Raw genomic sequence first — 16478 nt, 5'->3', positions numbered from 1 at the left:
GTCGAAATCTTGTCAAAGAAAAATAACGCAAAGATCCAATTTCTCAACTTTTGAGAAACCATCTGGGACACCAAATGACATTTTATACCCTTGAAGTAGCATAGTTCAAAGGACCCTTGAAAAGACAAACCTTTAACAGGTCCATTTTGCCAAAGGTTGCACGACAATCTATCAAAAAAGATAAATGTTTCTCCGAATCTCCTGCAAAATCAACCTACAAAAAAAAAATTAGAAATAACCTACAAGGAACAAACATACATAGGATAAGTAGAATGACTGCAAGGAAATATACCAGATGCACAAAGCGAGTTACAAGATTCGTAATCTGCCTACAATCATCGTCGCTGGTCAAGCTATCAATTGAATCATGAAGAACTTTGCAAACATCAAACAGAAATTTTCTTGTAACGGGATCTTCAACTGTTTGATTATTCCTATCAAAATTGTATCAGTACAGTTAACAGAATATCAGTAGAAACCCACAAAATAACAATCAAAGAAAAAATTGCAATAAAGAAATGCCACTATCTAGCAGTTTCCTTGCCCTGTGGTTATGTTCAAAATCCTCGGTATTGCATTCATTGTTTACCTCAGTGATTCATGATACTAATCATATAGAAATTGGAAGGGAAGAAAACTCTATTCAAGGGATGGATGCACATCTCTCAGGCTGACAACTATTTAAACAATAACCAATTCTTTTACCTCACCATTTAAACTATGGTTCAGATAACAAGGAGAATAGGTAAAATAATCTCAACTATTCACTCCAAGCATGCATTTTGACTAAGTGCTAGTGTTTACTATTGTGTCACAAAATTTCACTAGTGTACTAGTTACCAATTAACCAAAAAGTATTTCACATGTCCAGAACTGTTCACCTTGCAAATAAATAAGTAAAACATTAAACACTAAACATCAGTCAAACGATATCTCATAAAACATCTTAAACATAGGATTGCAGTTCAACTTTTTTGTTTTTCCTTAATAACAATAAATAATACAATAATCTATAAATCAATAATAAATTATCAGAAAAATATATGTGCCAAAAACACCCAAAAGTTTGTGTTGAAAACAAACAGCAATGTGACACTTAAACCAGGGGCTACCAAAATAATTATTCTATAGAGCATGGCATGTAAACAAGTATTTTAAAGACCAAGAAAAGTTATCAAATTCAAATATCATTGACAGCCTTGACTCTGAAAATTTTAGACATTGTACAGAGATTAAAACAAAATATTTGAATTTTGTTTCTCAGAATGACCACATTTCAGCTGATATTTGATTTTTTTTTTAATTCATTCTGGAGCCTTTTTTGGCACTCATGGAAAGATAGCAAGTACTTCACAATTTCCTAATCAATTATTCCACACTGTACCAGAGCTAGAAGGAATAGATAGATAATTGAACATTGGATGTTCTCTTTTCACCATTAGAAATGGAAGTGGCTTAATCAAAACATACATCTTCTCAATCTTTTTCAAGATGGACCTAAAATTAATTGTAGGGACTACAGATCATATTTATATCCATCTTTTTCAAAGCCTCCACAAGCTAGCTTGTAGCGATGACAATCGATCATCATTTTTTAATTTATTTCTAAATTTGAGCATATTTCTCGCGTAGCATAAGATATATGAAGAGAACATGAACAACCAGATGAGAAACTGATACACCATAGAAATCAACATAGGCACAAAATAACCGCCAGCTTTATTCATATGTCAAAAAGACGCAAGCATATTATATTCACTACAAATATGGACAACAAGAGCACATGGGGGAAATGTACAAGAATGTTCTTCAAACATGTGTTAGCTACATCGCCTCACATTTTCCTTAGTACTCAGATGACTCTTAACATATCACAAGTGTCTCTTCTCGCTATCATTTCAGGTATGTTTTTGAGAGAGTTGCAGCTAAGATTTCTAAGATGGTGTTAGCTACATCGCCTCACATTTTGCTGAGAACTCAGATGACTCTGAACATATTACAAGTTTCTCTACTTGCTATCACGCAAGTATTTTGAGAGAGACGTGGCTAAGTTTTCTAAGATGGCCCATGAACATAGTTGGCAGACTTTGACAAAGAGAAAACTCAGCAGATGCAGAATTGTGACTCAGCAAGGACTCGAGAAAAGCTTAGCAAGTTAAAACATTCCTTAAATTTCTTTAACACACTTTATGAAAAATTCAATCATTAAATTTATCTGTTGAGTCCATAAATTAGTACAAAGTATTTTCTATCACATTTGAATATTATTAATACAAAATAAGTATAAATGACATCATCATACAAAATCTTGATACAATAATGAGCTAGAGACTATTATGAATTCACAATGAATACCTTTGAAAGTCATCGTCATAGTTGATAAGCTGCATATAAAAAATCTTCCAACAATTCATTTCCCTTGTCTAGTAGAAACATGGTGAGAGGTTCCAATACTGGCACTCCACTGCAGTACCTCGCTTTGTATTCAAGGCCGTGTTTAAAATGTGATACCCTCTCATATGGAATTCTCCCCAAGCACTATAGCAGGGGGGGAGGGGTGTGTCAAAAGGGCTATAGCTGGGATAGGATGGCAGCATTAATAGCTACAGAAAAGGGCACTGAACAAATGGTTTGGCCCTTAGTACCATAGTTGGAAAACTCACCAAAGCCAAAAACTCATAGGTCTAAAAATTAAATTCGGGGAAAACTTGGCCAGTTTTTTCAGCAAAAAACTCAGCATCTTTAAAAATTGCCTAAATTTAATTAGAAATGCATTTTTTTTTGATAAATTCAATAAGAAGATACATCCAATGAGTTAAGAAATGAGAACACAAAACAAACAAGCTTAGTCTAGATATATTTAAACACAAAGTGGGTACAAAATCACATTCTCCTGAGGAAGACCTGTGGCTGGAAGCAAAATAGTAAATAGTTTATGTAAAACTAAAAGTAAATACATCATTACAATTACATCTTCCTCTTCTCAGCTCTAATAAAAACTAAGGGGGAGGTAGAACTAGAGGGTCTAATCATAGAAGTATGCATTCGCCATGATTGCCTTCTTGCTCGATATATCTAACTCAATTTGTGGCTTGTCCTCAATCCTAGATATAGCTCTGCCTCTAGCTTTTCTTAGCGCTAGCAGTGTCTACTCATTCAACTGAATGGCATCCAGCATGAAATCAAATCCATGCCTTCCACCATAACCTGCCTCTTCAAATCATTGATGTGATCCTCTTCAAAAGCTCCTCTCCAAACGGTTGCAAATGTGCTTCAAACCCGCCTCAAGTCCTCTTCAAATTGATTGAAATCAGTTTGCAAGTGTTTGGAAGACTTTTTCCCCTCTCAGCAAAATAAAGTGAAAAAATGAGAAATGAAACTGATTTGGGCTGTTTTTTGCCTTTAACTGCTGTTGTAAAACTACGACTGAGTTTTTAACAAAAACTCTGCAACTACTCAACAAGTTCTTGCTAAAAATTCTGCAAGTTTTTGGCACCAGTAAAAGTCATATAAACTCGCCAAGCCAGAAAACTCGGCCAGTTTTTGCAGCTCAGAGAGTACTTTGCCAATAGTTAATCTATGCTTAGTACTACTCGGTTCTGATAGAAGAAAATCAAGCCGATAGCAGGGCCCAATAAGCACTTCTGGGCTTCATACTTTTCTTTGCTTCTTTCACCATTCTCTCAGGTGTTGCACTATAGAAAGGCGAATCTCACTGGATCTGATTTTTGCAGAGATTCTGATTTATTTTGTTTTGCCTTTATTCCTGATTTTTTTAAATTTTATTTTTTGAGTTTTCTTTGAGCAATGATATGAAATGCAAGGAAAGAAGAAAAACCATCATGCAAAAACAACTAATTCTAAAGTTAACGCAAAATCTGACTACAAATCTGATTTATTTGAAAAGTTACAAAGTTGTTCATGACCATCATTTATTGATGGAGAAATTAGAGAGCACCAAGTGTTTGAAGCAAATTTGAAGTATGTTGCTTCTGATCTGGGTTGTTTGGTCACCAACTACTAGCAATTAGGAGCAGTCCCAACCAGTCATACTCTTCTTTGTTTGTTTTCTGAAAAACCCTAGCAGAGCGTAGGGATTCAACTCCAATTAGAGGCAAATCAGACCCAAAATTGAGACCTATTTACAGGTCAGATATTAAGGGGGTTTGTAAAGATTGTCACAAAATTAAGCTTCCATGTGCACATATATTCCTTCTAATGTACACTGAGAGAACATTGGTTGGTGAAGGAAGTGATATCGAGTTTACAAAGGAAGAGGAGACAAATTGTTGAGTCACATAGGAATAAACTTTGATGCCATTGCTTCTGTTTCTGATTTGAGTGAGAGTTTAGAGGCAGGGTTCTTGCAGATGCGTAGGTTTTCCCCTTGAGTGAAGAATTCGAGCAAGGACCCTATGCCTATCAACCAATGGCCTTCTAAGTGATCAGCTGTGGTAATGCTTGCTAAATTAAGGATCTTTGATGAAGAAGGATTTTTATTCTGAGCTGATTCACTGCAAATTGTTGGAAATGCATCATACTGCTATGGTTTGGTGTTCCTATCCTTGCCATCAGCATTCTCTTTCCATGGTGTGATATATTGTCCATGGGCATGGGAAAATATTGTTGATTGTGGAAACTCATACTTGACCCAAGAAGAAAGGATTTGTTCAGAGTGTATGTGCTATTGGTCTACCGTCTTTCCTAAAGGTTCTATGCTTCAATAAGAAAAACATAGCCAATCACAGGTTCTGTTGACTAAGGCACTTGATGGACAATGAAATCAATAATATAGTGCTGAATTAATTGGTGTGAGTGGCTCCTGAGTAGATTAAAGTCTAAAACAATAGGGAAATCTTGGGTGATGACCGTGTATCATTTAAAGACTGAATACTCCATGAACTGATGTGAATAGGGTAGCTATTGCACACTTGTATCAAGTTCAAGCAACGATGTAGATGAGGTTGGAGCAATTACACATATAACCTTGGTTTGACAATGTGGTTGTTTAACTTCAGGTTCATGTAATAACATCTGTGCTATTTATCGGCTGCTACTGTGAACTATACTGGCTTCCTCAAAGGAAATCAAAAAGCCGAATCTGTATAAGTAATCATCATTCTGCAAATAATTACAGGCCAGAATTGGAATTCTTTTTCTTTCTGTTTGCTTCAGCATGCTGTCCTTCAGAAATTATGTGATGACACAATTAGGTGTGTAGATGACCATTCATGATGCATTGAGTCATCTTGACAATTCAAACAAGGAAAATTAAATAACATATATTTATGATACATTCAAACTGAAAGTTTCTCACAGTGAATAGTAAACTGTTTGACAAAATACTTCAACTGAAAAAAGTAAGAACTTGGGTTTAGCATGCTGTTTGAAGAAATTAAGAAACAAAGCTGTTCGAACTATGAAACTGAAAGTGTTTGGGAGCCAAAAATATTAGTGGCAAACAGGGGTTGGTCACTAAACAAAGTCATGATGCAGATCAGCTAAAAACTATAGCAAGCAGTATAAGTACATATACAAAGACAGTCAAGATTTTGGAATCATAGGAGTCTTCAATTTTTTTATTTCCTTAAAAATGAGAAGAGTTTTAGATGGTTTATAATATTAAAAAGAGAAAGCAACATATATGCACATCATTAATTCACCTTGAGACATGAATAAGAATATTCTTGTAGACAGAAACACGTGTGCTCCCATAAAGAACATCCAAAATGTCCAGAAAATGATCCTGCATACACAAAATAAAAAAATTCAATTTTCTGATGTAATTCAATCATGTAGCTTTGTAATCTTTGATCCATAAGTATTTCGATGAAGGACAAAAAGATCTGTTAATCAAAACTAAACAACATTCTTTCCACTTTATTCAACTTCATCTCATCAGATGAATTACAGCTGTTATGTAATGTGTGCAGAAATATGTGACCTATGTGGATTATGTTTGGCACTGGATGATAATAATAGTCAATTTCTCACTGTTCAACCAAGGTGATGTACAATGTGTTATGAATAATTATGTATTCAGATTAGATCTATGAAGAGGATCATCGTATCATTTGAGTTACTAAAATTCAGGATCCCATTAAGTATAGTGTCTTGTCCAATGTAGATCTGAATTTGATGAAGCAATGTAACATATTTGGGAGGGTATCTGTTTCCTATCATTATTGTTTATTGTAAAAATTACATGCATTAATTCACTCATTACGTATCATTGATATGAAAATAGTGATTTCATATCCACTCAGGTTTATATTATATAGTGTCGAAGTTAGAAATTGTCAGATTGTACCAAATCTTAGAACCAACTATGCCAGATCCTTCTGGAAAAAATATTCTTCTGCAGTGAAATCTGACCCGGTATCTAAATAAGAATTTTGCTTGTTCTTTTGAATATAATGAAACTTTATCAGATCACTTCCATATTTCACCAGTGCATTCTACTCAGTTTTCTGACAAGATTTATCTTATAAAAAAGGTCTATTTCAGCTTCTTACGTATGAAATCTATCCCTAGTTTCTGGGAAAAACTGGAATTTGTCATCATGAGTACAAATTTTTACTCCACAAGGTATCTTGAGCAAGTTCAATAATCTTATCCTGTACCAAGTCTAGAAATTACAGCCTTGAGAATTTGATCTTTTGGAGTTATATTTTTTTACGCAGGCAATAGCAATATTCACAAGGCGTATTTTATTTCAGAGATAAGAATGCTGATGTGTATATGAAATATCTCCTACAAATGTTTGCTCCATATTTTACCAAATGCTCCACGAGTTGAATGCAAACTTATTTCTATTTATCCAACACAACATACTTTAAATCATATAATATCAAACTGAAATAAAGGTCAGAAATTAGATATGAAGATAAATCATTACAAACTTATTTTTCCAAGATATATGAAATACCTCTATTGCTGCAAGTTTGTTTCAGATGAATTCTTCACAAATTTTCCCAATTGTGAACTATGTTGTGAATCTGCCATTAAATAAATTGTGTTTCTGTCCAATCCACCAAGAAATCTTGAAGGCTTCCGTCCTCAAGTTACAAAACTGAAATCTGGAAGCTAACAAAGTCTTCAAGAGAAAATAATAAACTGAGCATAATCTAAGCCTGATCAAAATTAGCCTCTCAAAAATCTTTAATAGAATATCCCTGTGACTCTTAGTTAATCCTCTGCCTATCTATTCATTTTCCTTTCTATTTTATCATTTTATTTCCCCCTTTTAATTTGATTTGAACTTACAGAAATAATAATAAAATGACTTTCTTAATTATTCTAACTCTCCGTTAAAGTCGTTTTAATACTTTGCTATATAATTACATTAAGTTTTTATTGAATTTATTATATTACAACAACTTTAATTTAGTATTTAATAAATTTTTGATATCCAAATAATAGGTGCATTACAGTCCTCCCTTCCCAAAGATTGTTTGTTAAGTAATATAATATAAGCTTGAGTGGATATCAAATCACCAATATCATTAAGCAATCAGAATTTGTAATGTACTCAAGCAATTAGAGTTTGTATGCCAATATAAAGTCTATATGGCAATACTAGGATTCCGTGTCAAGTATGTTATTCACTAGCTGTTGTAGACCATGCCAAATCTGAAAGTGCAATAGAAGCCCAAGTAGGACAGCCACTAACAACTGAAGTGTCTATGAAGATAAAATCACCAACTCATAAATTAAAAGCTGCCTTTTCATATGAAATTGCTCACATATCTGAAAATGAATTGTAGATGCTTTCGTCGCCCATGAAAATCAACTCTTGAATTTCTGGTTCACCGCAAGTGTCATCAACCAAATCAACTTCTCCAATTAATTGATCAGCATGGAGTGAAAATTCAAAACTAGTAAAACTCTTAAGATCATCGTCCTTAAGTGAAAAGGTGTTACCTTGTGATAATTGTAGTATCCCCCATTGTTTCTATGTGCAAACTGAAAGATATTTTCTTAGTTCTGATTCATTCAACAGTATACTACTGTTCTGACATTCTACAAGTATGATTAACTACAACTCAAAAAAAAGCTTTGTCAGAATTTCTGATTCATTTAATCAAAAACAGGTTACATAAGAAATTCTCAGGAGTGCGTACAAAAAAATTTATTGCACCTGGTAGTTACTTGAAGCTTGCAGAAATCTGCCCTCCACAAATTCTAAGTTGAATATCAATCACCAAGCCAGCATGAATAATACTGCTGAGTTTGCAATTAGTTAGCACAGATGACATTGGATTTGAGGTCTTATGCCCATTGTCTTTCAATCTGAGAGTCTTCGAATGTGAATAGACACGTCCACCTTGATTTAGTCACTTTGGAAAGAATGAACGCCAACAGTCACAGAAATACTCCCGTGCAAGCATGTGCTCTTCATTGTTGTTTCCACCAAATTTGCACCCCTGACAAATCAAATATGTTGCTAATGTGCTCCATGTTATGGGTTGGCAATATTCAAATCTCATGCTACCAGCAGTTGCACATGGTTCAGAAACAATTGAGGGACGATCACGTTCCAACTAGAGACTCCACTCTATCAATATGCCCATCATTCATGACTTATTCCCTTTTAAAGAATGTGCATATCTTTCACCACTGACTCTTCCTAGATAGGAATCATACGAACTCTTTTGATTCATCCTCCCACTATAGCAATGAAAACATAATACCTGATATCAGGCTGAAAAAATGAATACCCGCTAGTCCTGTGTTCAGTTTGCTATTAGCTCTCGTCTCTTCTTACTTCAACTATACTATGTAACAGGCAGTAACATGACCGAACAATCTTCAATCTGTTCACTGGAGACCCATTGTTTGCATTAACCATATCTTCGTCTCCTTCAGCCTACAATTCATCTATCTAAATACATTTGATATTGACCATTAGACCAAATATTTCACTAGTGAATTGATCTCTCGATTCCAGATCTGAGTAACAATGAATAATCATTGATCAAATTCCAACCTATTTGCTTCTTCCCCGTCCTGCTTTCTTGAAGGATGAATTTCACGTTAATAACTGCTCCATAAAATCTTTTAAATAATTATTTGGTATTAGTTTATATTATAAGAGCTAATATTAAATATCAAAATTATTTATTAAGGACTCTAATAATTGACTAGTTTCTTTTATGAGAACTAATATTAATAATTAATATTATTATTTATTGAAATTTTTTTTAGGGCACATTAGAAGTCCTCCCATCCCAAGATTGCTTGTCCTCAAGCAATCAATTTTCTAGATGCAAAATCAACTGTCATCTATACCAAGATGCTTGGGTCCCAAAATAATCACCGCGCCACTCTGATATATCTAAAATTTGCTCCACAATAGAAATATCTTGCTACTAACTCAAACTTTAGGATCCCAAATGTAAACATCATCTTCAACATTAATCATCAAGTGGGAAAGAGAGTCATCACTAATCAAAACTTCATTAGTGTGTATTTCATCAATTCTCCATGGTTTGAAGTTTTAAAAACAATACATCACCCTATGCAACCAACTACACTCAATAAGACAAAATGTAGTAAGATTGGTTTTTCTATGTCATCCCTATGGGTTTGTATATCCTTTTGAGAGGGAAATTTGGGAAACTCATTAGGAGTCACTAAACTTTGGTGCTTTATCCATCAAGACTGTTTACCGCATAGGTTAATTAAGAAATGTACACAAATAATGAACACGAACAGCAGTACTCCTTTATTCGCATATGCCAACAGATTACATAATTGGTGATAAGATGAATCATGATTTACAATGATCCCAGACGGGATATAAATACTATCCGCCGAAGCTTCCCGAAGGGGTCCATTGGCCACAAACATTATGTCCGCTACAAACTATTTAGCCGTCGGCTACAAAATCTTTACCGACGACGTTAGCTACAAAATACAAAAACACCGACGACAATCAAGTCGGCTGACACAATTTCTACCGACGACATCAACCCGTCGGCTACACAATATTTACCGACGACATTATCACCCCAAAAGAAAAGGTCATCTCCGGACGACAATTACAAAATATCTGAGATAAATTAACAAACAAAATACATTAGAATGACTACAACAAAAAATCTGCTTCTATCACATCACTTCCACATTCATCCCGTTACATCTGTAGCCTCTGCTAACACAATACTGTCTCCTCGAGCTGACCTTGACAGCCACCTGTGTTGCTTTCTCTGCTTCCAACACTGGGTCCACTGAGCTAAGTGTTGCTGTACTGCCTTCTGGATGACCCACTCCTCCCGAGCTCTCTATGCATCCACCAAGACAGCCTCTAGGCCAACACCTACTCCTAGTGCCTCCGGTACACAGACACTCCATGTCTATAGCAGCTTCAAGTCTTCTCAACTGGTCACACTTCACGACTGATATCTGCAACGACTGGGGGTCCAGGGGGCAACGACCCTGCGGGGTCCTAGGGCACTCCGAAACCCACACAAAAATGCACGGAACACACTATTTCTAACATTTTCTGCCGATTCCACACTCTTTCTGGCAACCACTGATGTTCCCCCTTTCCGTTGGCATCATCCAATACTCATTCCGAACTGCTTCAATATGTCGTCATTTTTTTTTTTTTTGCTCATTCCTCTGCTGAAGAAAGTTTCTGAATCTTGGCCTTCACCCTGCTAGCATGCTTCTAGTTTGCCAACATGCCGCAATTTCAACATCTCTGATCATCATGCAACCGTGAAGAACAGAAGAAGAAACCATAAGATCCAAGCATGGCCTGCTCATTGTAATAACCCCAATAGGTTATAACTTCTTCAAACACCAAAAATCTTTATACTTCAGTTGTTTGACATTTCGTCAAACACTTTGCAAGCAAGCTCTGATACCACTGTAATGACCCCAACAGGTTATAACTTCTTCAAACACCAAAAATCTTTATACTTCAGTTGTTTGACATTTCGTCAAACACTTTGCAAGCAAGCTCCGATACCACTGTAATAACCCTCCTCAAATCTGCTCTCAAAGATGCTGATTGAAGGCTCAAAGAATTTTGTCAAACAATTCACATGCAAGAGACATATGACTGATATAGTATTTCAGCTTGCTTTAAATAACTTTTTTTCCAATTTGCATCAATGAGAATCTAGTGATAGAAGATTACAATGAACTACACAATGACCTAACATGAGTGTGCTCCTAATTTTGACAATATTCAGTGCATATATTATGATTTAAGCATGAGAAAAGAACACCTACAGCCAACTGGCATTTTTGCAAACAGTTGGTATGCAAACTATCTAGCTGAAAAATAACGAGATTGAATTGCTTAAATGACACCAGCAACTATTATCTTCTTAATTGTAATGAAAAAATACACTGCTCATGAAATATGGCCAAGACTTTGGCATTTACATGGATTACCAAAATGACAATGCTGGTATAATGCACACTTACAGCTGAAACTTATAATACCCTAAAAAAAACAATACTAACAAGGGAACCTGGTTGTAGATGGCTGTAATAATTTTCCTTCAATGCTGCCCCTTCTATTTTACTTTTTTGAACTGCTTTTTCGGCCTGCTTTTTCCACTTGCTTTTTTGATTTCGCTTTTTCCGCCTGCTTTTTCAGTTCCGCTTTTTCCACTTGCTTTTTCGATTCCACTTTTTCTGCTTGCTTTTTTAGTTCCTCTTTTTCCGCTTGCTTTTTCGATTCCGCTTTTTTCCGCCTGCTTTTTCGGTTCCTCTTTTTCGTTTCTGCTTTTTCGGATTGCTACCCTATTGAATCTCAAGACCATATCTTTCAATGGCATCAAGATTTTCAGCCTGAAGGGATTTCGTCTTTCAAACTATTGAGACATAACCTCCAGAAAATTCTCCAATTTCTTTGATATTTCCAGCCGTGCTTAAAAGAAGCTCTTCCATTTCTTTTATAGTGTTCTCACAAGAGCTCCATCCTTCGTTTTCTCAATGTGGGATAAAACATAACTCCCTTTATGTAACTTATGTCTCCAATGTGTTATAAAATAAAAGGGACTTTTTTAATTTAAATATTTCCCACAAACTATAGTCTATGTATTAATAAAGTTAAATATTTAAATTTAACTTTATAAAATAGCTTTATCAATGCAAAACAAATCTTATCAATGATAAACAAGTCTTCTTGCCGATTTTAAACAATTACCATTGACATACCGCTACCACTGGATGTCCACCCATGCCCAAGATGACTTACTATAAATAGTAAGTATGCCCAAAGTTGCCTCAAAACCCCTCAGAAAGACCTGCAACTGAAACTATCTAGGCCAAACGGCTTCTAAGCTCTTTTGATGTCCTGGTTAGCCTACGAGACCGTGGGGAAATAGGCTAACGACAACATCATGCTATGAATGCTAAAAAGGGGACATTACACTCATATCCAGACAACTTCAACTCGTACTTTGATCTGAAGCAACCGCCAGTTCTGCTATTTTTGCATGTTTTCCCTAAATCCCACTCAATGATTAAACCTCTCAGCTGCACAATCAAGATCTTGCCACAATGCTTCCAGGTATAAAAACCCGTGCGGCTGATCATGCCACAACACAAAGAACTGCTCTTGATCCAAACTATGATACAAGGATGCTTCCCACGCAATGCAATGCCATCCTGTGCAGAAGCAAAATCTAACTCTGAGAAGAAACACTCCGTGGGAAAGAAAATTCTGTAGCTAACCCGTGAGGAAGACTTGGGAGAAGGCCCACGGAAAGAGAAAATGAAACAGTGCATCGCCCGCGGAAAGAGAAAAAAAAATAATCCACGAAAGAAGTTTCAATATAAAACTCCGCTATCAATTAAAGGACTCCGTGGAAGACAAGTGAAAAAAGACCCTACGGGAAGAAACAAAATACTCCGCGGGAGGTCTCCTCCCGCGGACAGCCACCTGCGGACAAGAGCCCGCAGAAAGCCATCCGCCGATAGCTACCCGCTGACAAGTGCCTGCGGAGTTTGTCCGTGGACAGATGCCCGCGGAGCAACCTTCCGCGGACAACTTGCTCGCGGAGAGGTGCCTGCGAAGCAACCTTCTGTGGGGCACACTCAGCCACTTTTTTTTTTTTTTTTTTTTAATTTCAAAAAAAGAACACCACCTCAATTTTGCCTCCAGGCGTCGCCATTCTGCAACAACGAGGGAGTCAGCTGGCCATTCTGTGACAGCGACGGAGTCTTCTTGGCACCGTATATTTTCAATTTGGATCTGTTCACTACGTGAGGTACCTCTTGCCCGTCCAACATCTCCAACTTTATCGCTCTATTGTCGCCGACCTCCCAAATCTGATATGGTCCAACCCATCTGGCCTTAAACTTTTACCCTTTGATTTCATTCTGACCATCGTACTGGAGTACCAACTGCCCTGGCGTAAACCTGATGAATTTGAGATGTTTTTCATGCCACGCCTTACGCTTGTTCCATGTCACCTCCGTCGCCCATTGTGCTTGCAATTGTCGCACATCTAGATTATTTCCTTGCTGTCGGTACCCTTCAACTAATTTTATGGTGTGATGCATTCTTTTCTTCTTGTGCAGTCCGTTCACCGTGTACCGGATGGTGGAATTTTTCTTTTTTCTGGATTTGTATTGTATGTCCTTCCCTTCTTCAGCCGTAACCTCCTTTGCGTCATCTGCTTCCCTATATTCCTTCGGACACTCATTTTCCTCTTTTTTCTCACCTTTGTCGACCCTTAGCATATTACAACTCGAAAAGAGATTGTAGTCTTCTATTTGCCAATGGTAAAGGCCATTCACTAAGTCTAGGTCGTCATCATTCGATCCTCCTTCTAGTGTCAATACTCCTTCGTCCGGTTCCATTCTCCTCTTTCCTTCGTCGTCACTTTCGCCTTCACCTTCTGAATCTGACGATGCTACCTCCTCACTTAACATTTGTGTGCAAATCAATTATGAATCTTTTGCCTCCGTGCTCCATTGATAGGGTATTTCATTTCCAATCATGTTTTACTTTTGCTTGCACCAACCAAGTCCGTCCCAGAATAGCATCATATCCTTTTCTTTTCAATGGAATGACCACGAAGTCCAATAAGAATGGTTGTGTTCCAATAGTTACCGGTTGCGCCCTTAAGGTTCCCAACGGTTTGATCCCGTGTTGGTCTGCCGTGAGCAACTGGAATGTAGGTGGCCACAATGTCGGCTTTCCCAACTTCTTCCAGGTATCCTCTGGTAACACATTCACGCTGGACCCTCCATCGACAATTGTGTTTGTCAAAACTTGTCCCAAAATCCCCATCTCGACAACCTCTGGATGCCTTCTAATTGTGAGTGCTAGCAACAGTGGGTCTGTTGTTGTCACTTCCCTACTGTCCCTTCCTATGTCCTCTGTTGCTTTCGAAAATGGTGTATGATTCAGAATGGCTGTCCGTAACTAGGGCATTGTGAGAAGGTCACTTATCTTGACTGGTACCTCCGTTTGTAAGATCTGCCGCACAATGTTTTGTTCCGCGTAGTTACTTGCCAAGGTGCCAGTGATGTCTTTTAACTAAGATGTCTCCACGGACGATGCCTTCTCAATTTCTGCCCGCGCTTCCCCCAGTTCTCTTTTCTTCCACCGGGTCCAAGTACACCTTCGCTTGCCTCCGTGTAATTGCTAGAACCTTCTCTTCATCCCTGCCAACAGTGATCAAATTTACTCCAGACTTTGGGCACTTAGCATCTTCATGGTCGTCGGGTCCGCACCATCTACATAATAATTTTAGTGTGTTTGTTGTTGTACAATCCTGTGCAAAATGACCTCACAAATTACATGTTCGACATTGAACAATCGACCGTCCGTTTGCATCATACTGGATTCGACTTCGGTTGCCATTATTATTATTGTTTGCATTGTTGTTGTTATTTTGCCCTCTGCTATTATTCCTGTACCCAATCGAAGTGGCACCATCAATGTTTGCATTTCTATTCCCTCCTGATGTGGAAGCTGCCTGTGTAAGAAGCACTTGCGGAGATCCTCTGGTTTTCATGTTAAAGGGGCATTCCTTTGTCGAATGGCCCATGATCTAACAAATGTCACAGAATTGGTTCTTTGGACAGGATCCTTTAGTATGACCGTCGGTTTTACACTTTGTGCACCACAGCTCACTGCTCTTTGTCTCCTTCTACATATTTTTAAACTCCTTCATCATGCGGATCATGTCCTTCTGTAGGGTGCAGACCTTCTTGCTACTGCCTTCATCATCGTTGCTATCTTCTCCGGAAGGCTCGTCGTCATCAGAATCAGAAGAGCTAGTCTTCTTCTTCTTCTTCGTCTTTTGCTCGCTTTCCAAGTTCAATGCTCTGTTATAAGCTTTTGTGTATGATGACGGCGGCACGATTTTTATTTTCTTCCGCAACTTTGGGCGTAGACCTTCCACAAACCATCTTTTTTGAAGTCCGTCCACCGACTTATTTTCCATTTTGTTTATCAAGTCTTTTAATCTCCTGGCGTAGTCGCAGACAATTTCATTCTTCCCTTGCTTAGTATTGAAGATCTTGCCAACAATTTCATTATCATCGCGCAGCAGCTGAAATTCTACGAGAAACTCCTTTTTAATGTTATTCCAACTGTCTAGCTTCTATGGATCTGTACTAGTAAACCAGTCAATTGCCACCCCCCGTAGGGTGGCCGAAAATTGCCTCATCCAATCGTCTTCATCAGTTATGCCATTTGCCCTCTAGATCGTTTCACATGTTTTGCAGTGTCGAATGGGATCGGCCGTACCATCGCCATCGAACTTCGGCGGTTTCTCTTTTGGTCCCGCCATCACAATTGGTTTCTAAAAACAGGCGTTGCTCGGTCCTGCAACACTGGCGATCTGCACTCCCACACCAGTGAACTGGTCTCCCACATCGGCGGAGTGCACTCCCACACCGATGGACTGGTCTCCCACACCGGCGAACTGCACTCCCACACTGGCGGACTGGTCTCCCACATCGACGGACTAGTCTCCCACACCGACGGTCTGCACTCCCACACCGGCGGGGTCTCCCACATTGGTGGACTGCACTCCCACATTGACGCACTGTTCTCCCACACCGGTGGACTGTTTTCCCACACCATCAAACTCAACAGCTGCGAACCTTGGTGAAGAAGGGTGTTTTGAAGTTGTCCCTTGTGGAAGTATTTCCCGGATGAAGAGTTCACTCCACACTCTTGCTCCGTCGGCACTCCGAGGCATGTGAGTCGATGCTCTTCCGTCTGGATTCTCTTCCCTTGGCGAACATAAATTCAAAAACTCCTCTCGGGCTTCTTCCATCAATTCCACCCACTATCGAGTTTTCTCCAACAAGTCTTCCATGCTCTGGTTTTCGTCGACAATTTTTTGGAATCTCCTTCGGTGTTTAGCTTGCTGTGCCAGAATTAAATTTTCTAGTGCAGTACGGATTCCATCTTTTCCCTTGACCTTATTTCGATCTTTGTTAACCTGATTTGGCATTAATCTTCATTCCTCTCACCTTCCAAGTTCATA

The 16478-nt window shown here is 38.0% G+C and overlaps 1 protein-coding gene across 1 annotated transcript in view; it reads right to left on the bottom strand.

The window, feature by feature from the left end:
* Window positions 1-16478, bottom strand: part of LOC149552483 (uncharacterized) — a 395852-nt gene that overhangs the window by 138129 nt on the left and 241245 nt on the right. The window contains exons 13-15 of the mRNA XM_089788064.1: window positions 5664-5746; window positions 293-434; window positions 131-214 (exon numbers count right to left, since the gene is read on the bottom strand). Coding sequence (XP_089644190.1) covers window positions 131-214; window positions 293-434; window positions 5664-5746 — 309 coding nt within the window. The remainder of the gene's footprint in view (window positions 1-130; window positions 215-292; window positions 435-5663; window positions 5747-16478) is intronic.

The sequence above is a fragment of the Cupressus sempervirens genome, chromosome 6 (genome assembly GCF_028749045.1).
Source record: "Cupressus sempervirens isolate cs-2001-9-10 chromosome 6, ASM2874904v1, whole genome shotgun sequence".
In the NCBI taxonomy this organism is placed as follows: domain Eukaryota; kingdom Viridiplantae; phylum Streptophyta; class Pinopsida; order Cupressales; family Cupressaceae; genus Cupressus; species Cupressus sempervirens.
The sequence above is the reverse complement of the archived record's forward strand: the minus strand, read 5'-3'. Positions and strand labels throughout refer to the sequence as shown.